This window comes from Meles meles, chromosome 3 (assembly GCF_922984935.1).
Source record: "Meles meles chromosome 3, mMelMel3.1 paternal haplotype, whole genome shotgun sequence".
Lineage (NCBI taxonomy): Eukaryota > Metazoa > Chordata > Mammalia > Carnivora > Mustelidae > Meles > Meles meles.
The window spans coordinates 154,652,930-154,678,180 of NC_060068.1; the positions used below are offsets into that span (position 1 = coordinate 154,652,930).

A 25,251-nucleotide genomic window follows, 5' to 3' on the forward strand; every position below is an offset into this window, starting at 1 on the left:
AACTTTGTTTTGCTAGAAATGCCCCAAATCACATGGAATTTACATTGACTGATAAGTCCAGTGAAAGAAAGAAGATATGTAATCAGAAAAAAAATCTTGAAAGAAAAGATCATGAAAAGTTATTACAAAATGCACTTCCTGTAATAGGTGTTTGGGAATTTGAACGTGATGATGATGAATATATTAAGTTTCTTGATCTCTTCTTGAGTTATGTTCTTGAAAGAGACCTACTTGATTCCAAGGATCCTGGCATTCCATTTCTAACCAGTTTTTCTGGACATCTTAGAGAAAACGAACTTAATTCTTTACTTTTTGATGTGCATACAACATTAAAACGACGTCAAGGCAAAATCAAAAGCCAGAATGTGTTTAGAGCTGGCTCCTGCTTTGTTGCTTCTGAGTCATATGAGTCTGAAAAATCAGAAAACCAAGAACTTTCAGCTTCAGTCCCGGTTAATCAAGGAATTGGGTCATTTTTAGAGAGCCCTTTGAATGAAGTCGATAAAAAGGATGGGACAAGTGGATTGTTTGGTTTAAAAAAGAAGTCAGTTTACAGAATACAAGATGACAAATCAGAGAAACCTGTAATCCAGAAATTGTCAAACCATATTTTTTGGACTCCCAAGTCCAACAAAACTAGAAGGTATATTTTTAAAGCAATTCAGTGCAATGATATTAACCCTCAAGAAGATTTTCCTCTAGCACTAAATAACACATTTGGCAGCATAGGAAGGCTGCTGGAATGGATGATAAGGTGGTCTAATAAAAGACTGCCCTGTGATCCTACTCTCACTGAGTTATCCTGGGAGTATAGTCCTGTCATTCGTGTAAAGACCTCTACAGCTGCCATTCTTACATCATTGTGGCTTTTGGGACAACCATATTTTGCTACATATAAGGCAAAAAATGTCACTTTTAAGGTAAGAGCTTGAATTCTTTATTGAACACAAATGAGAATTCTCATTGTAGATTGAAACTATTTTTATATTTATCCACCTATTAAAAAGTCACTAAGTAACAAAGTTAATGACCATGTTGATTATAATCTGTATAATTAATTATTTTTCTTCAAGTGATTCCTTTAATTCTCAAAAATAATTAATTAGGGTAAAAGTGTTTTCATAGAGGTTTTGAGGTTTTGTGGTTTTGTGTGTGTTTATAAAAAAAGAAAAAGGAGGAAAAAGATAATTTTAAATGATGCTATGTGTCATAGTATCTTTATATTCTTTCTCTTTCAAGTTTCAGGTTGGTTCAGATGGAGGACTAGGCCTCTATAGAGTTTTTAGTACTGGTGTCTCATCATATGCATTAGAGGATCATTCTTCTTATAATCTTGACTGGAATTTAGAGAACCATACCTAGAGAGGCAGATGGGTATTAGTAGAGAAATTAGTGCTTATTAACTATTTTTTCTTTTCTTTAACCAGTGGCAGCTAGCAAACTGCTTTTTTAACCTGTTTTCAAGAACAAATATTTTTACATAAATATCTTTTGATTGGGTGGTTGCTGTTGCACTGGGAAAAAAAAAACTATGGAGATGAACTTTTTGGAAAACCAGTTTATGTATGGTAAAGTAGTTGGAAAATGGAAATGGACTTTTTTAATATTTGGAGAATTCCAATAGTTTCTAATTTTTTGTGTTTTTTTTTCTCAGCTTTATTGAGGTATGATTGAAAAATTGTAAGATACTTGAAGTATACAATGTGATGAATTAGTAGACATATATATAGTGAAAGGATTCCCTTCATCTTATTAACACATTCAACACCTCACCTCCTTTTTTTTTTTGGTGAGACATACGAGTTCTACTCTCTTAGCAAATTTCAGTTCTGTAATGCAGTGTTGTCAGCTATAGTTGTCATATTACATTAGCTTCTCAGACCTCATTTACTTTATAACTGAAAGTTTGTATAGGCATACCTAGTTTTATTGCACTTTGCTTTATTGTACTTTGCAGATACTGCATTTTATACAAATTGAAGACTTATGACAGTCCTGCACTGAGCAAATCTGTCTGTACCATTTTCTAGTAGCATTTTCTTGCCTCGTGTCTCTGTCCCATTTTGACAATTCTTGCAGTATCTTAAACTTTTTCATTATCCTTATATTTGTTATATATTTATGACCAGTAATCTTTGATGTTACTATTGTAATTGCTTTGGGGCACCACAAACTATGCCCATATTAGATGATGAGCTTCATCAATAAACGTGTGTGTTTTGACTCTACCACCAACTGGCTGTTCCCCCATCTACCGCCCTCTCCTCAGACCTCCATTTTCCCTGAGACACACCAATATTGAAATTAGACTAATTAATAATCCCACAATGGCCCCTAAGTGTTCAGGTGAAAGAAAGAGTCACTTGTCTCTCAATTTAAGTCAAAGGCTAGAAATGATTAAGATTAATGAAGATGGTACACTGAAAGCGGAGATAGGTCAAAAGCTAGAATTCTTGCAACAAATAGCCAAGTTGTGAATGCAAAGGAAAAGTTCTTAAAGGATATTAAAAGTGCTAGTCCAGTAAACACATGAATGATAAGAACATGAAACAGCCTTATCGCTGATATGGAGAAAGTTTTAATGATCTGGATGGAAGATCAGAGCAGCTACAACATTCTCTTAAGCTGAAGCCTAGTCCCAAGCAAGGCCCTGACTCTTCAATTCTCTGAAGGCTGGGAGAGGTGAGGAAGCTGCAAAAGAAAAGTCTGAAGCTAAGCTGAGGTTGATTCATAGGTTTAAAGAAAGAAGCCATCTTCATAAATAAAAGTGCAAGATGAAGTAGCAAGTGCTGATGTAGAAGATCCTGCAAGTTATCCAAAAGATCTAGCTAGAATAGTCAATGAAGGTGGTTACACTAAACAAAAGATTTTCATTGTAGACAAGATAACCTTATACTGGAAGAAGACGCCATCTAGGACTTTAATAAAGTCAATAAAGGTAAAGTCAATGTCTGGATTCAAAACACAGGCTGACTCTCTCACAGGTGCCATTGAGCTGCCCTGTTCATTAGCATACAAGCAGAGGGAGCTGCTGAGGGCATCTAACTGGACCCCAGATTTTTGCTGAGCTTTACCATAAACTTCAAGTCCCTGGGCATTTGTACAACTGCCCTTCTGGGATAAAGTGTCACTAGCCACAGCAGAGCAAGACCCTCCCACAGAGGATTAGCATAGGTCCATGCCATGCCAGATTCCTAAAATTTGGAGTTTTGAAACCCAATGGGCATGCAAAACAGGACCACTATGTGGACAGATAGCTCAGACACAGACAGGGTGAAGGCAAGGATCTGACAGAAGCCTGGGACACGGCAGGGAAGATTGTTTGCATATCTCAGAGGGCTTCCTGTATAGTGGTGGGCATAAACTCTCCTCTCTGGGACAAGAGAGCAAGCTGATGTTATTTCCTCTTCCCTCTGCATCAACACAGATGAACGTCATTGAGCTGCATGGCACCCCACAGTGGAGGCTTGAGCCACTTACACCAAGCCCCACTCCTCTGCACTCTGCAGGTGCTTCTGAACTAGGGCAAATGTGCCCGAGAGTCATAGGAGCAGCAGGCTCCCCCTATCACCTGGCAGAAGATCACACAGATCCCCCACATGCATCAAGCCTACTAACCATAGAGTGCTGCAAAATTTAAGCACTAGGAGAAATAGGCTCTAGCTTGTCTTCCTTCCTTCTTTCCTTCCTTCCTTCCTTCCTTCCTTTTCTTCTTTCCTTCCTTCTTTCAGAGAGAGCACATGCAGGGAGGGTCAGAGGGGAGGGAGAAGGAGAGAGAATTGCAAGTACTCCATGATGAATGTGGAGCCTGACATGGGCTTTAGTCTCCCAACCCTGAGATCATGACCCTAGCTGACATCTGAGTCAGATGCTTAACTGACTGAGCTACCCAGGCGCCCTGGACCTAGCCTCTTTTAAGCTGACTAAAACACACCTAGTTAAAACTTGCCACACACTGGAAAAAGTCCAAATACTCCCCACTGCAGGAAATGAGAAACTCTGCAGAGGACTGACCTGAAGGAAAGAGCAGCCAAACGTAACAGCAGAATGCACAGAGCATATACCAGAAACACTTCATGAAGCACCAGGCCTTGGATGGTATAGAACCTTCTTCTTAATATAACCATTACTCACAGAAGCAGGAAACATAACTCGCTTTCATAACACACAGAAGATAGAGACCTAGACAAAATGCCAAGATGGAGGAATTCACCCCAAAAGAAAGATGAAGAGGTCACTGCCAGGGATCTAATCAAAACTGATAGCAGTAATATACCTGAACCAGAATTTAAAACAACAATCATAAGAGTAGTAGCTGGACTTGAGAAAAGCATAGAAGACACCAGGGAGTCCTTTACTGCAGAGATTAAAAAAAAAAACAACAACAAAAACTAGTCTGGCCAAAATAAAAAATGCTACAACAACAGCAAAATTCACTGGATGTAATGACTTCAAGGCTGGCAGAAGCAGAGGAATGAATAGTGATGTAGGAGATAAAATTATGGAAAATAATGAAGGTGAGAAGAAGAGGGAAAGAAAAATTCGATCATGAATGTAGACTTAAGGAACTCAGAAACTCCATAAAATATAATAATACCCATATCATAAGAGTCCCAGGAGAAGAAGAGAGAAAAAAGGGCAGAAGGTTTATTTAGCAAATTACAGGTGAAAACTTCCCTAATCTGGAGAAGAAAACAGACATCCAAATCCAGGAGGCACAGAGTACTCCCATCAAAATCAACAAAAGCAGGCCAACATCAAGACCTATCATAGTAAAATTTGCAAAATACAGAGGTAAGGAAAGAATCTTGAAAGCAGCAAGGGAAAAGAAAATCCTAATGTATAAGAGAAGACAAATAAGGTTAGCAGGTCTCTCCACTGAAACCTGGCAGGCCAGAAGGGAGTGGCATGATATATTCAATGTGCTGATGGGGAAAAGATACAGCCAAGAATACTCTATCTGGCAAGGCTATTATTCAGAATAGAAGGAGAGATAAAGAATTTCCTAGACAAAAAAAACTAAAGGAGTTTGTGATCACTTACCAGCCCTGCAAGAAATTTTTTTTTAATATTTTATTTATTTGACAGAGAGAAATCACAACTAGGCAGAGAGGCAGGCAGAGAGAGAGGAGGAAGCAGGCTCCCCAGGGAGCAGAGAGCCTGATGTGGGGCTTGATCCCAGGACCCTGGGATCATGACCTGAGCCGAAGGCAGAGGCTTTAGCCACTGAGCCACGCAGGCGCCCCCCTGCAAGAAATATTAAAGGGGACTCTGAGTGGCAAAGAAAGACCAAAAGTAAGGAAGACCAGAAAGGAACAGAGACAATCTAGGAATAGCAATTTTATGGATAATACAATGGCATAAATTCATATCTATCAATAATCACTCAGAATGTAAGTAGACTAAATGCTCTGATCAAAAGACGTAGGGTATCAGAATAGATAAAAATAAAAACAAAACCAAGACCCATCTATATGCTACCTACAAGAGACTCATTTTAGACCTAAAGACACCTACAGATTGGAAGTGAGGGAATAGAGTACCATTTATCATGCTAATGGATGTCATATGCCCTCCTTAATGCCCATCAGACAAACTATATTTTAAACAAAAGATCTTAACAAGAGATGAAAACGGGCGCTACATCACAATTAAGGGATCTATCCAACAAGAAGATCTAACAGTTGTAAATACTTATGCCCCCCAATTTGGGAACACCCAAATATATAAATGAATAGTAACAACATAAATAAACGCATTGTTAACAATACATAATATTAGGGGGCTTTAACACCCCACTTACAGCAATGGACAGATCATCTGCATAGAAAATCAACAAGGAAACAAGGTCTGTCAAAGACACCCTGGACCAGATGGACTTAACAGATATATTTGAAGAGATCAGCAGAATCTGATTCTAGAGCAACAGAATACAGATTCTTTTCAAGTGAACATGGAAGGTTCTCCAGGATAGATCACATACTGGGTCACAAATCAGGCCTCAAAAATTACAAAAAGATTGAGATCGTGCCATGTGTATTTTTAGACCACCATACTATGAAAGTTGAAGTCAATCACAAGAAAAAAAATTGGAAAGACCATAAATTCATGGGGGTTAAAAAACATCCTATTGAAGAATGAATGGGTTAACCAGATAATGAAAGAAGAAATATAAAAAATACGTGGAAGCAAATGAAAATGAAAACATGATGGTCAAAAACAGTCATAAGAGGGAAATACAATCAACAATCAGAACAATTCTCAAATAAACAACCTAACCTTTCCCCTAAAGGAGCTAGAAAAGAAACAACAAATGAAGCCTAAATCCAGCAGAAGAAGGGTAATAAAGCTAAGAGCAAAAATAAATAATAGAGAAGCATACAAGCAAACAAAAAACCCGAACAGATCAGTGAAACTAGAAGCTTGTTATACGAAGAATTAACAAAATTGATAAGCCCCTAGCCAGACTTATCAAAAAGGAAAGAGAAAAGACCCAAATAAATGGAATAATGAGTAAGAGATCAAAAGCAGCACCACGGAAATACAATTATAAGTGACTGTTATGAGCAATTAATTATATGCCAACAAATTAAGCAATCTGCAAGAATGGATACATTCCTAGAAACATATAAACTACAAAAATGGAAACAGGAAGAAATAGAAAATTTGAACAGACAGATAACCAGCAAATAAATGATTCAAATCAATAAGTTATTCAGTAATCAAAAATTTCCCAACAGTGGCACATGGGTAGTTCAGTCAGTTAAGTGTCAGACTCTTGATTTCAGCTCAGGTCATGATCTCAGGGTTGTGAGATCGAACCCTGCACTAGGCTCTGCACTGGGTGTGGAGCCTGCTTAAGATTCCCTGCCTTTGCCTCTGCTTCTCCCCTTCCCTCTTAAATTAATTAATTAATTAATTAAATATTTTAAAAAGTCTCCCAACAAACAAAAGTCCAGGGCCAGATGGCTTCCCAGGGGAATTCTACCAAACATTTAAAGAAGAGTTAACGCCTATTCTTCTCAAACTGTTCCAAAAAAAATAGAAATGGAAGGAAAACTTCCAGTCATTCTGTAAGACCAACATTACCTTAATTTACAAACCAAAGACCTCACTAAAAAGGGAGAATTATGGGTCAGTGTCCATGATGAACATCAATGCAGAAATTCTCAACAAGATACTAGCAAATCAAATTCAATAGCACATTAAGAGAATTATTCACCATGATCAAGTGGGATTTATTCCTGGGCTGCAGGTGTGGTTCAGTATTCACAAATCAATCAACATGATATACCACATTAATAAAAGAAAGGGTAAGAACCATAAGATCCTCTCAATAGATGCAGAAAAAAACATTTGACAAAGTACAGCACCCATTCTTTTTTTACTTGGAAAATTTTTTTTTAAGAATTATGTATTTTAGAGAGAAAGCACTAGTGGGGAGAGGAGCAGAGACAGAGGGAGAGAATCTCAAGCAGACTTCCTACTCAGCATGGAGCCCAATGAGGGGCTTGATCCCACAATCTTGAGATTATGACCTGAGCTGAAATCAAGAGTTGAATGTTCAACCACCTGAGCCACCAAAGTGCCCAGGTACAGCACCCATTCTTAATAAAAACCCTCAACAAAGTAGAGATATAGGGAACACACCTCAATATCATAAGGGCATACATGAAAGACCCACAGTTATCATCCTCGTTGGGGGAAAAACAGAGCTTTTCTGCTATGGTCAGGAATAAGACAGGGATGTCTTCTCTCACTAATGTTGTCTGACATAGAACTGGAAGTTCTAGCCTAAGTAATCAGACAACAAAAAGAAATAAAAGGCATCCAGATTGGTAAGGAAGAAGTGAAACATTCACTATTCACAGATGACATGATGCTCTGTGTAGAAAACCCAAAAGACTCCACCAAAAAATTGCTAGAACTGATACAGGAATTCAGCAAAGTTGCAGGATATAAAATCAATGCACAGAAGTCTGTTGCATTTCTATACTATAAACAATAATGAAGCAGAAGAAAGAGAAATCAAGGAATCAATCCCATTTACAATAGCACCAAAACCATAAGCAAGCTAAGAAGAAACCTAACCAAAGAGGTAAAAGATCTGTACTCTGAAGATCATAGAACACTTATGAAAGAAATTGAAGATGACACAAAGAAATGGAAAAACATTCCATACTTCTGGATTGGAAGAACAAACATTGTTAAAATGTCTGTACTACCCACAGCAATCTACACATTTGATGAAATCCCTATTAAAATACAACAGCATTTTTCCACAGAGCTAGAACAAAGAATTCTAAAATTTGTATGGAACCACAAAAGACCATGAGTAGCCCAAGCAATCCTGAAAGCTGGAGTCACCATAATTTTAGACTTCAAGCTATATAACAAAGTTCTAATCAAAACAGTATGGTACTGACAAAGAAACAGATGCATAGGTCAATGGAACAGAATAGAAAGTCCAGAAATGGGCCCACAATTATATGGTCAACTAGTCTTCAACAAAGAAGGAAAGAATCTCTAATGGAAGAAAAGATAGTCTCTTCAACGAATAGTTGGGAAAACTGGGCAGCCACATTTCAGACAAATGAAACTGGACCACTTTCTTACACCATACAAAATATTAAATAAATAAATAAATTCAAAATGGATGAAAGACCAAAATGTGAGAGAGAAATCCATCAAAATCCTAGAGAAGAACATAGGCAGCACTCTCTTTGACCTCAGCTGCAGCAGCTTTTACTAGACACAATCCTGGAAGCAAGGGAAACAAAGACAAAAATGAACTATTGGGACTTCATCAAGATAAAAACCTGCACAGCAAAGGAAACAACCAACAAAACTAAAAGGCAACCTGTTGAATGGGAGAACATATATGCAAATGACATAGCTGATGAAGGGTTAATATCCGAAATATATAAAGAACTTATCAAAGTCAACACACAAAGAACAAATAATCCAATCAAGAAATGGGCAGAAGAGGGGCGCCTGGGTGGCTCAGTGGGTTAAGCCGCTGCCTTCGGCTCAGGTCATGGTCCCAGGGTGCTGGGATCGAGTCCCGCATCAGGCTCTCTGCTCAGCAGGGAGCCTGCTTCCCTCTCTCTCTCTCTCTCTCTCTCTGTGCCTGCCTCTCTATCTACTTGTGATCTCTCTCTCTGTCAAATAAATAAATAAAATCTTTAAAAAAAAAAAAAAAGAAATGGGCAGAAGAGGGGCGTCTGGGTTGCTCAGTGGGTTACTCTGCCTTTCGCTCAGGTCATGATCCCAGGGTCCTGGGATCGAGCCCCGCATCGGGCTCTCTGCTTGGCAGGGAGCCTGCTTCCTCCTCTCTCTCTCTCTCTGCCTGCCTCTCTCCCTACTTGTGATCTCTATCTGCCAAATAAATAAATAAAATCTTAAAAAAAAAAAAGAAAAAAAGAAATGGGCAGAAGACATGAACAGACATTTTTCCAAAAAAGACATCTAGATGGCTAACAGACACGTGAAAAAATGTTCAACATCACTCATCACTGGGGAAATACAAATGAAAACCATGATGAAATACTACCTCATACCTGTCAGAAGAGCTAAAATTAGCACAGGAAACAACAGATGTTGGTAAGGATGCAGTGGAGGGAATCCTCTTACAGTATTCATGTGAATGCAAGCTGGTGCAGCACTCTGGAGAACAGTAGGGAAGTTTGTCAAAAAGTTAAAAATAAAGCTGTGCAACAACCCAGCAGTTGTACTACTAAGAATTTGTCTAAAGGATACAAATACACTGATTCAAAGGGCACATTCACCCTGATGTTTATAGCACCATTATCAATAATAGCCAAATTATGGAAAGAGCCCAAATGTTCATTGACTAATGACTGGATAAAGAAGATGTGGGGGGCGCCTGGGTGGCTCAGTGGGTTGAAGCCTCTGCCTTTGGCTCAGGTCATGGTCCTGGGGTCCTGGGATGGAGCCCCTCATTGGGCTTTCTGCCAGGTGGGGACCTGCTTTCTCCTCTCTCTCTGCCTGCCTCTGTGCCTACTTGTGATCTCTGTCTGTCAAATAAATACATAAAATATTTTTTTTAAAAGAAGGTGATTTGGGATATATATACTATGGGATAGTACTCATAAGAAAGAATGAAATCTTGAATTTGCAATGACATGGATCAGGGCTAGAGCATATTATGCTAAGCAAAGTAAGTCAGAGAAAGAAAAATACCATGTTATTTAACTCATATGTGGAATTTAAGAAACAAAAGAGATGGATATAGGGGAAGGGGGAAAAAAGAGAGGGAGGCAAACCATAAGACACTCTTAACTATAGAGAACTAACTGTGGGTTGCTGGAGGGGAGGTGGACAACAGATGAGCTAAATGTGTGATGGAGAGCACTTGTGATGAGCACTGGGCATTGTATGTAGGTGATAAATCACTAAATTATGCTCTTGAAACCAATATTACACTGTATGTTAACTAACTAGAATTTTAATAAAAACTAAAAAAAAAAAGACATGATTAATAAAAAAAAAAAATAGGGGCACCTAGGCGGCTCATCACTTGAGTGTCTGACTCTTGATTTGGGCTCACGTCATGAGCTCAGGTCATGGGATGAAACCCCATGGTTCCTTGAATTTATATTATTTAGAACTCTCTGGGCTTCCTGGATCTCAATGTCTGTTTCTTTCCTCAGATTTGAGAAGTTTTCAGTTATTATTTCTTGGAATAAGCTTTCTGCTCCTTTCTCTTTCCCCTCCCTCTGGGGCTACTGTAATGCATATAATTGTCTGATTGATGGTGTCCCATAAGTCCCTTAAGTTATGCTCATTCTTTTAAAATGCTTTTTTTTTTCTTTTTCCTCCTCTGAGTGGATGAATTCCACTGCCCTGTCTTTGAGTTTTTTGATCCTTTCTTCCACTTGATCCAATCTGCCTTTAAACCTCTCCATTGAATTTTTCAGTTCAATTATATTCTTTAGCTCTTTAATTTCTGTTTGTTACTTTTTGTATTTTCTCTTTGTTGAAATTCTCTTTGTTCATGCATCACTTAAATTTTCACTTTGTTCATCCCCTGACCTCTGTGACCATGATTTTGAATCTCTATCAGGATATATCATTATTTCCATTTCATTAAGATCTGTTTCTAGAGGTTTATCTTGTTCATTTGTTTGGAGCATATTCCTGTTTCTTGATTTTACTTGACATTCTGTGTTGGTTTCTGTGCATTAGATAAAACAGTCATGCCTCCCAGGTTGGATAGAGTGGTCTCATGTAGGAGATAAACCTCATCAATTAGCTTCACCTGAGCTTTTGTTTGGCTCTGAAATCTTTGTGATGGTCTAAGTCTTCTTCTTTGTTCTTAGTGGTTCCCAGTAATTGGGGGTAACCAAGACCTATCAGTTTCCCAAAGTTGTGGGTCACGTTTAGCATGTAGGTACTCAGTGACTAGAAGCTGTACTCTCAGGCAGCATGTGGCAAAATATGTAGGTAAGAGAAACTGGAAGATGGGTGTTTTTCTCACTCTCTGTGAGGCCCAGATAAATAGCTACAGGGGTTCTTCTTTCTTTGTTACATTCCTTTGGGACTCATAAATGCAAGATCATTTGGTTATCAGAGACAGGTGATCTGGGGACCTGTCCTTCAGGCAGCAGCTGCAAAACCTGGGGCACCCAAATGTGTGTCAAGCTGCTTGCAGGGAGATACTGGTGATTTTAAATGGGCTAGAAAGAGAAAGCAGGGGAAGTGTCCATCAGCATCCCATTCTCCTTGGGATTATAGTTAGCCCCTAGAAGTATGCAGCTGGATTCCTTCCAGGGGAATACTGGGAGATGGGTGTTTTCACCTGAGCCTTTTGGCGATAGCTGCAATGAGTGCTCATGCACCTGCTAATAGATGCTTCTTTGTTTGCTATGGTCCTGTGGGACTTATGGATGCAACCCTCACTGGCTTTCAGAGCTAGGTGTTTTGGAGGCCCTCCCTCAAGTGGGCATCTAAAAAGTTAGAGTGCTCAGTGTAGAGTCTGAACCTCACTCCTCAGAGTGAAGTTGGGAGTTCCCTCCTGCTTATAGGGTACTGTGCTACAGTAGAGTTTATGATGAGTGTGTCTCGTTTTCTCTGTATCTCTTGTGTGGATATTTTCTCATTTGTTTGATATGTAGGAATCCATCAGCTAGTGACTAGATTCCTTTCAGCCTTTATTGCTTTGTGTGTAGTTGTACATTCAGTGTGTCTGTGGGAGGAGGGGAATTCAGGATGTCACCTGAATTCCCCTATGTCACATATGAATTCCTATGTCACCATCTTGGTTGACTTACCTCCACTCATTCTAATTCTGTATTTGTCTTTCATTTCATTTTATTTTTTTGTTTTCTTTTGTGGGGAGAGAAAGAGAGAGAGAAAGAACCACATTTGTTCTATTTTGAAGTGCCTTCATTCTGGAGTGCCTGGCTGGGTCAGTGGAGCATGAGACTCTTGGTCTTGGGGTTGTGAGTTCAAGCCCCATGTTGGGTATAGAGATTACTTTAAAAAAATTAAAAATTAAAATTAAAGTAAAAAAATAATTCTAAAAAATTCTAAATTCTAAATTCTGAGAAAATTAGGTTATAGGGGATATGTGTGTATTTTGTTTTTGTGAGATCTTTTTCATTTTTTGAGATTGGTGTCTGTTATCCTTAAGGTATTTTATTTAAGATACTGTGATATTTGTTGTCACGGAAATTTGTGTTTCTAGGTGTTACATATCGAAATTTCTAAATAAGAGACTTAGAAGAGATACATCCCTGTATTTTTAGCTGCCTATATTTTTGCCTGTATATATTTTTACCCACTGTGTCATATTGGAATAATTAGTACGTGCCTTTATAATAGCCAAAAGAGTTAAGGAAAAGCAACTTTACATTTTTATTGTTACTGTTTCGTGACTTGAAAATGGTAGCATACCTTACAAATTTGGGGTTTTAAAATTTATTTTTATGTTTTTTAAAGATTTTATTTATTTTTTATTTGAAAGAGCAAGTGTGCACAGGAGGAAGAGCTGAGGGAGAAGGACAAGCATATTCCATGCTGAGCACAAAGCCCAACGCAGGGCTCAATCCCAGCACCGTGAGATCATGCATGACATGAGCCCAAATTGAGTCAGATGCTTAAGCAAGACTGAGCCACCCAGGCACCCCCCCCTCACAAATTTGTAAAGTTGGTTTCTTTCCAATACTATTTAGGTAGTCAGGTTTGCTGTTTCCAGGTGAAATAAAGACTTGATCATTGCCTCACCATTGAAAATTGAGTTGTAGGGGCACCTGGGTGGCTCAGTGGGTTAAAGCCTCTGCCTTCAGCTCAGGTCATGATCCCAGGGTCCTGGGATCGAGCCCCGCATGGGTCTCTCTGCTCAGCAGGGAGCCTGCTTCCTCCTTTCTCTCTCTGCCTCTCTCTCTCTGCCGACTTCTGATCTCTGTCTGCCAAGTAAATAAAAAAAAATCTAAATATTGAGTTGTAGAAATTCAGTAAATACTTGATAAATGAATGAAAGATTTAATCGGGAGTAGGTCTGTAGAAAATATTAATAATCTAAAAATATAATGAAAAGTAGGGGACTCAGGGGCACCTAGGTCGCTCAGTGGGTTAAGTCTCTGCCTTCAGCTTGGGTCATGATCTCAGGGTCCTGGGATCGAGCCCCGCATTGGGCTCTCCCTTCTCTCTCTGCTAGCTTCTCTGCCTACTTATGATCTCTCCCTTTGTCAAATAAATAAATAAAATCTTAAAAAAAAAAAAAAAAGAAAAGTAGGGGATTCAACTGTGAATGCTAACTAATGGAAATGGTTTGTTTTTAGGTGCAAGAGAATCATTACTCTCAGTCTCAGAATGTACCCAGGATAGAGAGTGATTGCAAAACAGATGCTGGCTGTTCTGTCACAGTAGCCGCTCAAGAATGGACTGAGGAAAGAAATGATCAAAATGAATCTCGTCAAAGTATCTTGAAGTATGTTTTTGATTATACATTCCTTTTCAGTGGATGATATCCGTTTGATGGTGTTTGGGCAAGAATCGAACCCTTGAAAGATAAATGAACATTTCTTGGAGCTGTGGGGAAGGAGGAAGAGAGTACTTTTTTTAGTGCTTTAACAATTCATTACAAAATATTTTTTTTCCCTGTTGGTCTAGCTTATATCTTCTGAGAGAGGAGCTAATTCTCATTCTGAGCGATCCTCTCTTATTATGTTAATTTCCTGTGTCAAAGGAAGTTGAGCTAATCATTTCATCCATTCTTACATATGAAGCAATATATCTTTGAATAACAAGACTGAACCTTTAATAGCAGGGAGAGTCCTTTGTGCGAATGGCAGATTTCATAGATTGAAATTATTCCATTTATTTGAGTAAATAAAAATGGGGATGTTTAGTCATTCGTTGAACAATGTTTTCTGGAGCTTCTACTATGTACCACACATGGTTAAAAAACAGAACACTATAAATATGAAACCTAATGTTCCTTTTCAGTAAATGGAATCAATTGAAAGCAAGCTTTTTTGTTTCTAAGAATGACTTAGAATTCTAGCTGCTTTATTTTTGTCAGTAGAATGCCAACCGAAGCATATAATCCTGAAGTAAAAGAAACCAAAGATGAGATTATTTCTGTTACTGACGATACTGATAAAGAACTTATAGATATTGATGAGGATCTTTTAGAAGTAAAAACATTTAACCGAGATGAATTGGAAATACACCTATCAGACTATGAAGGTCAGTTCATTTGGCTAATCTTTTTATTTGACTTTTATTAATTTTAAGTTGGTGAATGATTATCTGAGATAATTTATTTAATCTTATATTTAAATTAGGATGTTTACAATTACCTAAATCCAAAAGTTGTTTTTTTTTTAAGATTTATTTATTTATTTGACAGAGATCACAAGTAGGCAGAGAGGCAGGCAGAGAGAGAGAGGAAGGGAAGCAGGCTCCCTGCTGAGCAGAGAGCCCAATGTGGGGCTCGATCCCAGGACCCTGAGATCATGACCTGAGCTGAAGGCAGAGGCTTTAACCCACTGAGCCACCCAGGTGCCCCCTAAATCCAAAAGTTAAAAGAGACCTCTTGGTGCCTGTGTGGCTCAGTTGGTTAAGCATCCAAATCTTGGTTTTGGCTCAGTTTGTGACCTCAGGGCCATTGGCAGGCTCTATGCTTGCTGGGCAGTCTGCTTGAGATTCTCTCTGTCCCTTTCCCTCGGCCCTTCCCTGAATAAAATAAACAAATCTTTAAAAAAAAAGTGCAATATTTATGAAATGTTGAATGCATTAACTCATAACCTGAATTTACAATTCTTTTCCCTTGGTTATGTAACTATCATGGGCCTCTTCATTTTTGTGAACCAATTCTGTGAAACTTTCCTTGTCAGTCTTTCATAAAACAGAAACTTTCAGAGCTTTGATTGGAGTTAAACACACTGACATGAGGTCGCTCAAGTCTTATCTGGGATTCACTTAATGAAGAGGGGTTATCTCCTGGTGTTTTTTAAAAAACATTTTTATATGTCTGTTGACCATTTGTATGTCTTCTTCAGAGAAATGTCTGTTCATGTCTTCTGCTCTTTTCTTGATTGGATTATTTGTTCTTTGGGTGTTGAGTTTGATAAGTTCTTCAAAGATTTTGGATGCTAGCCCTTTATCTATAAAGACATTTGCAATTATCTTTTCCCATTCTATCAGTGCTCAGTATCATTTGGCATCAGGGAAATACAAATCAAAACCACAATGAGAGACTACCTAACATCAATCAGAATGGCTAAAATTAACCGTTCAGGAAGCAACAGTATTGGCAAGGATGCAGAGAAAGCAGAACCCTCTTTTACTGTTGGTAGCAATACAGTCTGTTGTGTAGCCACTCTGGAAAAGAGTATTAAAGTTCTTCAAAAAGATGAAAATAGAGCTAACTTCGACTCAGCAATTGCACTACTAGGTATTTAGCCCTAAGATCCCAGGATCCTGGAATCGAGCCCCACATTGGGCTCCCTGCTTAGCAGGAAGCCTGCTTCTCCCTCTCCCACTCCTCCTGCTTATGTTCCCTCTCTCTATGTCTCTGTCAAATAAATAAATAAAATCTTAAAAAAAAAAGACCGATGAATCACTGACCTCTACCTCTGAAACTACCTCTGAAACTAATAATATACTATATGTTAATTAATTGAGTTTAATTTTTAAAACTTTTTATAAGGAAGATAGAAAGTATTTCTGCCATTATACTTGTTTTCTGTAATATTCCTGAACCTTCTAAAAAGTAAGCTGATTTTTTTCTTTTCCTTTTTTTAAAGATTTTATTTATTTATTTGAGAAAGAGAGAGGTAGAGAGAGATGGAGAGAGCATGAACAGCAGGGGAGGGTAGAGAGAGGGAGGGAGAAACAGACTTCCCCCTGCTTTGCAAGGAGCCTGATGAGGGACTTGATGCCAGGATCCTGGGATCATGACCTGAGCTGAAGTCAGATGCTTAACTAATTGAGCCACCCAGGTCCCCCTAAACTGATTTTTTTTTCAAATTGTCACTCTTCTCTTTCTCCTTGTTTCCCTATAGAAGGTACCAAAGAGCCTGTTGGAAGTCTTATAAGTTCCAATATTGCCGTTAACATACAGACTTTACCACAGCATTTAGAAGAAGTAAGTCAATAAATAGTGGGTAATGTTATTTAAATTATACTTAAGTGTTTTTATTTAATCATCCAGCCAAGGCTGTTATCTTTTTAAAAATGCGCTGTGGGTTGTAGAGAATATCCAGGCCATGCAGCATTTTTCTTTCACTGAAATTCTATCATTAGTAAGATGTCTAATGATTTCAGACAATGAAATTTTTATTTCATAAACTGCTATAGTGAATTAACTTAATCAAAATATTAGAAGTGTTCTATATGCAAAATGTTTAATTTAGCTGTAGTATAGTTTTTGCACATATATCACTTTTATGCACTATTTGTGTTCTCAAAACTATGCTGCATTTTTAGTTGGAACACGGACATTTCTAATTATTGAAAAAATTCCTTCAATAGGGATTAATTTTTCTTGTCTATAGTTGTTTTCATAATGTACTTATTAATCAGGTAATGATGGGTATATGTAATTTACGGGTTATTTTTGAATGTAGGGTAAATAATTTCCACTGACATCATTTGTCTTTGTATTTTTATATGCTCAGTTGCTCGGGGTGACAGGCCAAAGGCAATTCACACAGTTAAAAATCTGATCAGAGCAGCACTGGGAATTCACTTAATGCTTGGTTTTTCACTTGCTTTTAGACTGTTTTTACTCCAGGTGAGTGGCTAATGTGAAACTCAGGACACCTAAGACAATAATACCTATTTATAGGACCTTTTCTTTTTTGGTACTATTAATTTTAACAGCATTCCACAGGAGAGGTTCAGTGTCCAAGGGAAGAACCATCGGAGTCATGTATGGAGAAAAATTCAACTGAACATAAATGGTAAGGGGTAAAAAATAAGAAAGTGATTGTTACTGCCATCTGGGATTCATTTGATGAAGAGGTTATTTTTCTTATAATTTATAATATATGTTTTATGGTGATTTGTATTCCTAGTGAAATTTAACTTCATAGCAATGGTAAATGATAATCTTTAGTAAATGTTATAGATGTCTTAATCTTGGTAGAATGAAATCTCAAATGCCATTTGTTCTCCCATCACTATCAGCCTTATCAAAGTAAAATACAGCTGTAAATAGACCAGAGTTTATTCAGCTGCTAATTAGGGAAACACCTCATCAAACTGATTCCATTTTTCTTGGATCAAATAAAGAACCATTACGAATCACAATTGTATGTGTAATGTGTAATTTGTGGGTATTGTGTAATGTGTATGTGTAATTTTGTTCACTGTTAGGGTATGATTATGCACACTATAGGGCTGTTCTACTGGCTAGCATATTATTGCTTCAAGGAGATCCAAAAGCAGTTTTAATCTGTTGCTGTTGCAAGTGGGACACGATTTCTTATTTTTAGAATTTTTGAAGTTTTAGAATTTTAGAACTAACTTGGATAAGAGAAGCACCATCATTAGATTTTCTTCCTCTTCTTAATATACAAATTTTGCTCATTTCTTCAGACAGTTAACAAAAGAATGTTTTAAATGCGATGTGCCTTTACAAATAGATATTTCTATTAAAAAACTAGCCTTTACGGTTTTCAATGTAATAAGGGCTCTCTATAGTGTTTCTGAGCAAAGTGTCTGTTTCTGCCATAGGTGGAATTTGAGGTCACTGCTAACCTCACTTCCCCATTTTAGATTCTTTTATTTCTGCTGGGCAGTCAACAGTGTTCAAGTTATATGTTCAGTCATCCAGACATATTCTTTGCTGTTTGTTTGAATCTGTTACTAATTGCTATGGAGACTAATATAAACAGATTGTAATTATGAGCAAAGCATTGTAGAGGATTAGAGAATGTTTAGACTCTTAGGTGGCTGAGCATTAGATCACCTGTAACTTAGGAAATGTGAAGAATATCTTCCTAATCAGTTATCAATCTTTAATTATAGTATGATTGAAGCCTTTTCAAATCCTGAATGCACTGTTCCTTATTCATTTTGTGTAGCTTCAAGTTCAGAAATTTCTAGGTAAGTATTTTTGTGTACTCTAGTATATTGATATAATCATATTTTATAAGTAGATAAGAGAATGAAGTGATGCCTGTTATGCCATTTTGAAGTAATTCTAAATGTTTTGACTAAAAACTAAGAGCAAAATGAAAGCAACACGAAGCATGAAAGAGAAATGTAGGTACACATTTCTGACACCTTTATTATTGGAAAATTTTCCTATAGCAGCTGTGCTTTAGATAACAGAAACTGGTCTAGAATAGTCTTTTTGAGAAGAAGTGTAGTTGAACCCTGGACAATATAGTTTTGAGTCACTTGGGTCCCCTACATACAAAATTTTTTTTGATAACAACAGTTTGGTACTGTAAATGTATTTTTTTCTTATGACTTTCTTAATAACATTTTCCTTTCTCTAGCTTACTTTATTGTAAGAATATAGTATGCAACACACATAACAACAAAATATGTTAATTGACTGTTTATGTTATAATAGGGTTTCTGGTCATCAGTAGGCTATGAGTAATTAAGTTTTTTTTTTTTTAAGATTTTATTTATTTATTTATTTGACAGACAGAGATCACAAGTAGGCAGAGAGGCAGGCAGAGAGAGAGGCGGAAGCAGGCTCCCCACTGAGCAGAGAACCCCACGTGGGGCTCAATCCCAGGACACTGAGATCATGACCTGAGCCGAAGGCAGAAGCCTTAACCCGCTGAGCCACCCAGGCGCCCCAGTAATTAAGTTTTTAAGGAGTCAAGTTATATGTGGATTTTTGACTGCACAAGAATTAAACCCTCAACCCTCTTGTTTTTCAAGAGTCAGCTGTAGTGGATATATTAGAAAGTTGCTTTTTTTTTTTTAAGATTTTATTTATTTTTTGACAGAGAGAGAGAGAGAGATCACAAGTAGGCAGAGAGGCAGGCAGAGAGGAGGGGGAAGCAGGCTCCCTGCTGAGCAGAGAGTCTGATGTGGGACTCGATCCCAGGACCCTGAGATCATGACCTGAGCCGAAGGCAGTGGCTTAACCCACTGAGCCACCCAGGCGCCCCGAAAGTTGCTTATTTTTAACAGATTTCTAATAGTGTATGAAATGCTTTTTATTCTCTTATAGAACAGATTCATCCAGTTCTGTCTTTTGAACTTCTTTGACAGAGATTGAACAGGGTGTTTAGTATTTAGAAATCTTGCTGAAATAGAATAACATAGCATAGCCTTACTTTAGAAGAATTCTCCATTATTATAACTTATCTCATTGCTACTTGTTGGAAACAAAGGCCAATAAAGTTGTCTTAAAATAGGCACGTCAAGGGGGAAATGGTGGCTTGGTGGCTCAGTAGGTTAAGCAACTGCCTTTGGCTCAGGTCATGATCTCAGAGTCCTGGGATCTAGCCCACACTGGACTCCTTGCACAGCAGGAAGTCTGCTTATCCCCCTCTCTCTGCCCCTCCCCTTGCTTTTGTGCTCACTTGCTCTGAAATAAATAAATAAAATCTTTTTTCAAAAAAAATAAGCAAGTCAGTTGTAATGCCTGTTTTTCATGGATTTGCCATGAGTTTTGTTACTGAGCTTACTAGTATTAGATGGCAAATATTATTGCTGAAGCGGAATGAATATAAACCCAAATAATCTAAATGCGATTTAATATATTCTTTTCTTTTTAGAGACAGTGATCAATTTATTTGGATATAGCAATGGCTGCTCCCTTATTTAGTTTGTGAAATCAGTTTGCTTAGAAAACATTTGAGTATCTGCTGTGTCATCTCCAAACAATCATCTTATTTAAAAAGACCAAAAACTTATTTTGATCTTTAATTTTTACTCCTATATAGACATTTTTTGTTAGGGTTTAATTAAAGATACAAACTTTGTGATTAGTTTGGAAAAGAAATGTTCATAATACTATTGTTTCACATTTAATGACGATCAACAGGAGTTCACGCTACCCATCTTAAATTTAAACATTTTTTTCACCCATACTTTCTCTAGTTTTAATTCCATTCTGGATCATTAAGTTTAGTAAAAATATACTCCTAGTATAACTCATGAAAATATTGTTGTAGGTCTCAAAGTCAGGTGCTTGCAGGGACCAGGCAAGTCAGATAAACATGTGAACTGTTCTAGGTGGTAACACTAAAGGGAGAGGACCGTGGCTGACTAGAGGTTACATCTCCCTTAATAAGACAGCATTCACCTGAGCCCTGTGCTGATGACAAATTTGTCTGGTGACTAAGGAGTAGAGAGTGATAGGATTTAGGGTTTAAATTTCCTGAAAACTTCCAGAAGAAAAAGGTGAGATAAAAATATTCAAATTGTAGATATCTGATTTGATTTTTTATTAAGTGTATTATATATATATATGCTTCCACCTAGTGCACAGATCTCTGCATTTAAAGATGAATCTTCCTCAGTTCCACCTTTGGTATCAAATAGAGTCAGTGTTGCTTCACAAACACCCATGCCAACACTCCAGCAGACCCAGAGAAATGAACCCAGGGTGCAGTTGCCAGATTCTTCGGATTCTGTTAGGCAGATGCTCCAAGATGAAATGTTTAAATTAGTTCAGGTAAGCACCTCTCCCTATAAACAAGTAAATCTGCATGTGTGATAAATATATGTAAGGATTTTAAATACGAACAAACTTTCAGAAATGGCCAAGCTGAAATGAAATTGCAGGGTTGGTTTCTCTGCTTTGGGCACTCTTCCTTTGTTATTCAGAGGTTCCTAACTCAAGGGCCTACGGTCCAGACTGAGCTACCTACTTCTCACAATGACTTCTTACACCTGATCTCTTTGGGATGCAAAGCTGCTCAGGAAAGTCAGGGGGGTGACAGTCAAACCAGATCAGCGGACTGTAGCTCAGAGGTAGCCAAAAATTTTTTTAACACAATCTGTCACGTCATATCTATCTTCAAACTAAACTTTGGCTTGGTTTGAAATTGTCAGCTGCATTTTAAAGTACTGTTCGCTTTGAATATTTTCATCTTTTTCTCAATTGGTTATCCTTTACCACCAATTTTAAGTTATTTCCCTTTTCTATTTTATTTCTTAAACATTAATTTCCCTCAAATTTAATTCTCATTCATGTATTCTACACTCACTTTCATATCCTTTTATGTGGTATAATATACCATTTTTATATGGATGCTTGGCACTAATTTTCTCTTTCAACTAAGTGCCCTGATGAGAATACTTTTTCAGCATGTCTATCTCATGAAACTTACTGAAACTGACTTTATCTTGATTTTTCCGAGTCCCTTCTTACCCTTTTCCATTTAGTAGCGGTAACTATTCTACAAGCTTAAAATTTTGGAAGCATTTCTGAAACTTTTTTTTTTATTATTACCAAGGGACTTTGCTGGTAGCTGCCCTGTATTTTGTTTTTTTTAAGTGACCATATTTCACAGTTTATTACGAGATCACCGCCACCAGACCTATAAGCCTCTGCGTGACGTTTACAGTCCGAGCCCGGGAGTGACCACCACCCGCTCCTCTTCCTTGGCCTGGCCCCGCCCAGCCCATGGGCCGGCCTCCCCTCAGAATGCTGTGTAGTAGTGCTGCGTGGTGCTGATGATGTTGCTCTGGTCCTCCAGGAGCTCCAGCACCTGCTGCAGCACGCCTTTGCTCAGGTCCGGGCTGACACTCAGGCGGGCACAGGCCAAGATGTGCTGAAAGCGGCAGCCCCTCTCTGCGTCTGGATTTGGTTTCTGGCAGTTTTCTTGAATGATACGGTGGATCTTTCTGTGCAGTTCTTTGTCTTCTCTGTTACATAGTACAGCTTATCAAAATCATCATCTTTCTGGAAAACAAATCCTTTTTCCTGCAGCAGCTGTATTGCATTCTTAAATATGCTATGAGTTGCCTTGGACGTGCTGTCATTCTTAGCATCCCCCTGCTCAGGGCCAGCGCTGTGAATCACAGGCTGATTGGCAAGGGACAGGAGAGATTTCACAATTTCCAATTCCTGCTGGTAAAAGGTTTGCACTTTGTTCTCCACGAGGAATTCTTTGGCTCTTTCACTCAGCAAACACGTGAGATTGGCAAGGTCCAAGGCATCTGGATCACTTTCTTGCTCTAGGGGTGGGCTGCGGAAAGGCTGGTCATAAACCTTCCTGTAGATACGGGGCAGCTCCAGCATTCTCAAGATTTGAATGTTGCACACGGGATCCTCCACTTTATAATAAGTAGTGACACGAATCTCTCGTTCTTCTCTGTGTGTGTGGACATAACCTCTGATCTGGACAATGTCCCCAATTTCGATCTTTGTCTTCTGCTCAATGGTGTCTTGCAGCTTCTTAAGCTGTGAGGTTAAGTTCAGCTCCCCAAGAGTTGCAGTAGCTGTAGTTGCTGATGAAGCCTCGTTATTGTTCGACTTTTACCAGCAGATACAATTGATAACTCCAGTGCTGTCATCCACTCCATAACTGTAGAAAGCATCTTTTTCTCTCCTTCCAATTACAGTTCCCAAGATCTCTACCTGCTTTATTGGATGCCCCTTGTAAAAAAATACACCTGGTACCTGGCGGGACTCCTTCAAGTCCAGGATATCCCCGATGTAGAGTTTTGCAAAGGCTAGGAACACAGGATCCAAGACCCACAAGAGGGAAGGGGTCTCCTCTTCACCCTGGCTGGATTCGGGCTGCATCGGGAAGCTGGGGTTTGGCTCGCAGCCAACCCTGAAAGGCTCTGCGTCACTGAGTGGGGGATCTTGGGGAGCTGTGTCCATACTGGCGTACCCTGAAACCGCTTTGCCCTGTATTTTTAACAAATTCTCCGAATAATTCTGATGCGCACGAAGAATTGAGAATCACTGTCTTAGAAACATTTTTGCCTTTTCCCCCCACTCTATCCAGTGTTGTTCTGTGCCCTCCTGATTCTTCTGCCCACACTGTTTGTCAGTGTAGCACTTGCTATTTCTATAGCTAAGCCAGCTTTAGAGTCAGAACTTCATACCTCCACTGTCTTATAGATGCATTTCCTAAGACATTCTTCTTCAGATGCTCTTTTAATACTGTTACTTTCCTGTTTTAAAATATCCAGTAAATTTCAGGTACCAATTTGTATAATATGAAACCATCTTCTTTTCAAAATACAGAGTAAAAGGAAATACACTAAAAATCTCAGTACTAGTTATCTTTGAAGATAAGATAATGAGAGATTTTTATATTCTTTTTTGTGCATTTTTTTTTCATAATTAAAGGGAACTTACATTTTATTTTAACCTGCAGTCTTTCTTCACTGGTATGTTTCATTAAGTGCAAATTCTTCTGTTGGGTTTGAGACCCACCACCAGCTTTTACATTCCCTCTTTTCCCATTGTACTGTCGTTAAGTCCAGTGGTTCTCAAAGTGTGGTCTCTGGGTCAGTAGCATCAGCATCACTTATATTAGAAATGTAAATCCTCAGACCCCATCCCAGACCTATTAAAATCAGAAACTCTGGGGATGGGGTTCAGCAAAGAGTGATTTCACAAGTCCTCCAGGTGATTCTGATTGCATGCTCAAGTTTGCAAACTCCTGTACTCGCCTGTCCTCTCTTTACGGTTGTATTAATTCCCTGTTCCGTCTGAACCAGTGTTTATGCTAGTGGTTCCCATGCTCTTCCACACTCTGAAACAACCTGTCATCTTAAAAAAAAAAAAAAAAATACTAATCCTGACTTCCATTCCCAGATATTCTGATTTTATTGGTCTGGGTGTGCTCTGGCCAGGGGGATTTCTGAATGCTTCTCAGGTGATTCTAATGTGCCCCAGTTTGTCAACCACTGGTAAATGCCTTTGCCTTTCACCTCATCGGCCTTACTAGGGGAATTCCTCACTCTTCACCTGTTTGCCAATCTTTCCTTTTTTTCTTTCTTGGAAACCTGATCACAACACATTCATTTTAGGACTTCTTTAATTGTCATTACATTTCATCAGATCACTCCTTTATGATCTCTGTGATGTTTATGTAAACTGCTTTATAGATAGTCCCAAGTCTCATTATGAGTTTATATTTCCAGTTAACAGCTCCTTGAAAACGGGAAGGTATTCTTCTTTCTTTTTCAAAAAAATCTCTCCCAGCTCTGCTTCCTGGGTCTGACATATATTATGGAAGTATGACTGTTAGTGGGATACTCAGATGATAATTGTTGATTCTTTAAATTTTTTCACTATACTTTCAAATATTTAATTTTTATTTTATTCTAGCTGCAACAGATCAACTTCATGAGCCTAATGCAAATAGTAGGATCACCGTTTACTAACCTTCCGGATATACATCAACTTCTACAGCAGCCTCAGCCTGTGCCTTTGGCGGGAAGTCAAGTATCAAATCCTACAAGAGGGAGTAATGATGTTGATGACACCAGTAGAAATTTTAAGGAGAGCTCTTTTATTAAACCACAGTCCAGGGGAGAGTACACCGCAGAGCCTGGCAAGAAGAGTCCACATTGCCATAAAGGAATTTTGCAGCCTGATCAAGATAGTAATGGAAATTTACAGGTAATACATTTTAAAGATACCATTAAAGTTGTTCTAGTAGTTCAGTTGTTGGCTTTTTGTTATTTGAGCAAATAATTTTTTGGCAGTTACTATGTTCCACCACCTCCAAAACATATTGAATATCATGTACAAAATACAAAGTTTGTAATATATTCTAAATTTATGGGACACCTTTGGCTCAGGTCATGATCATGGGGTCCTGGGATCAAGCC

General features: G+C 38.3%; 2 protein-coding genes across 10 annotated transcripts in view; one reads left to right on the forward strand and one right to left on the reverse strand.

Moving 5' to 3' along the window:
• Positions 1–25,251, forward strand: part of CPLANE1 (ciliogenesis and planar polarity effector complex subunit 1) — a 148,158-nt gene that overhangs the window by 60,194 nt on the left and 62,713 nt on the right. For 6 of the 9 annotated variants that reach the window (XM_045999166.1, XM_045999165.1, XM_045999168.1 and 3 more), the window contains exons 26-33: positions 17–920; positions 13,806–13,954; positions 14,549–14,715; positions 16,536–16,618; positions 17,356–17,435; positions 18,505–18,582; positions 20,932–21,124; positions 24,746–25,039. In XM_045999166.1, the coding sequence (XP_045855122.1) occupies positions 17–920; positions 13,806–13,954; positions 14,549–14,715; positions 16,536–16,618; positions 17,356–17,435; positions 18,505–18,582; positions 20,932–21,124; positions 24,746–25,039 (1,948 nt within the window). The remainder of the gene's footprint in view (positions 1–16; positions 921–13,805; positions 13,955–14,548; positions 14,716–16,535; positions 16,619–17,355; positions 17,436–18,504; positions 18,583–20,931; positions 21,125–24,745; positions 25,040–25,251) is intronic. The other 3 variants (XM_045999170.1, XM_045999173.1, XM_045999167.1) reach the window with 2 other exon arrangements.
• Positions 22,095–23,265, reverse strand: LOC123938131 (CST complex subunit STN1-like). The gene is given in 2 exon segments (XM_045999175.1): positions 22,095–22,324; positions 22,327–23,265. Coding segments are annotated over 2 exon segments (1,107 nt in total). The 5' UTR covers positions 23,204–23,265.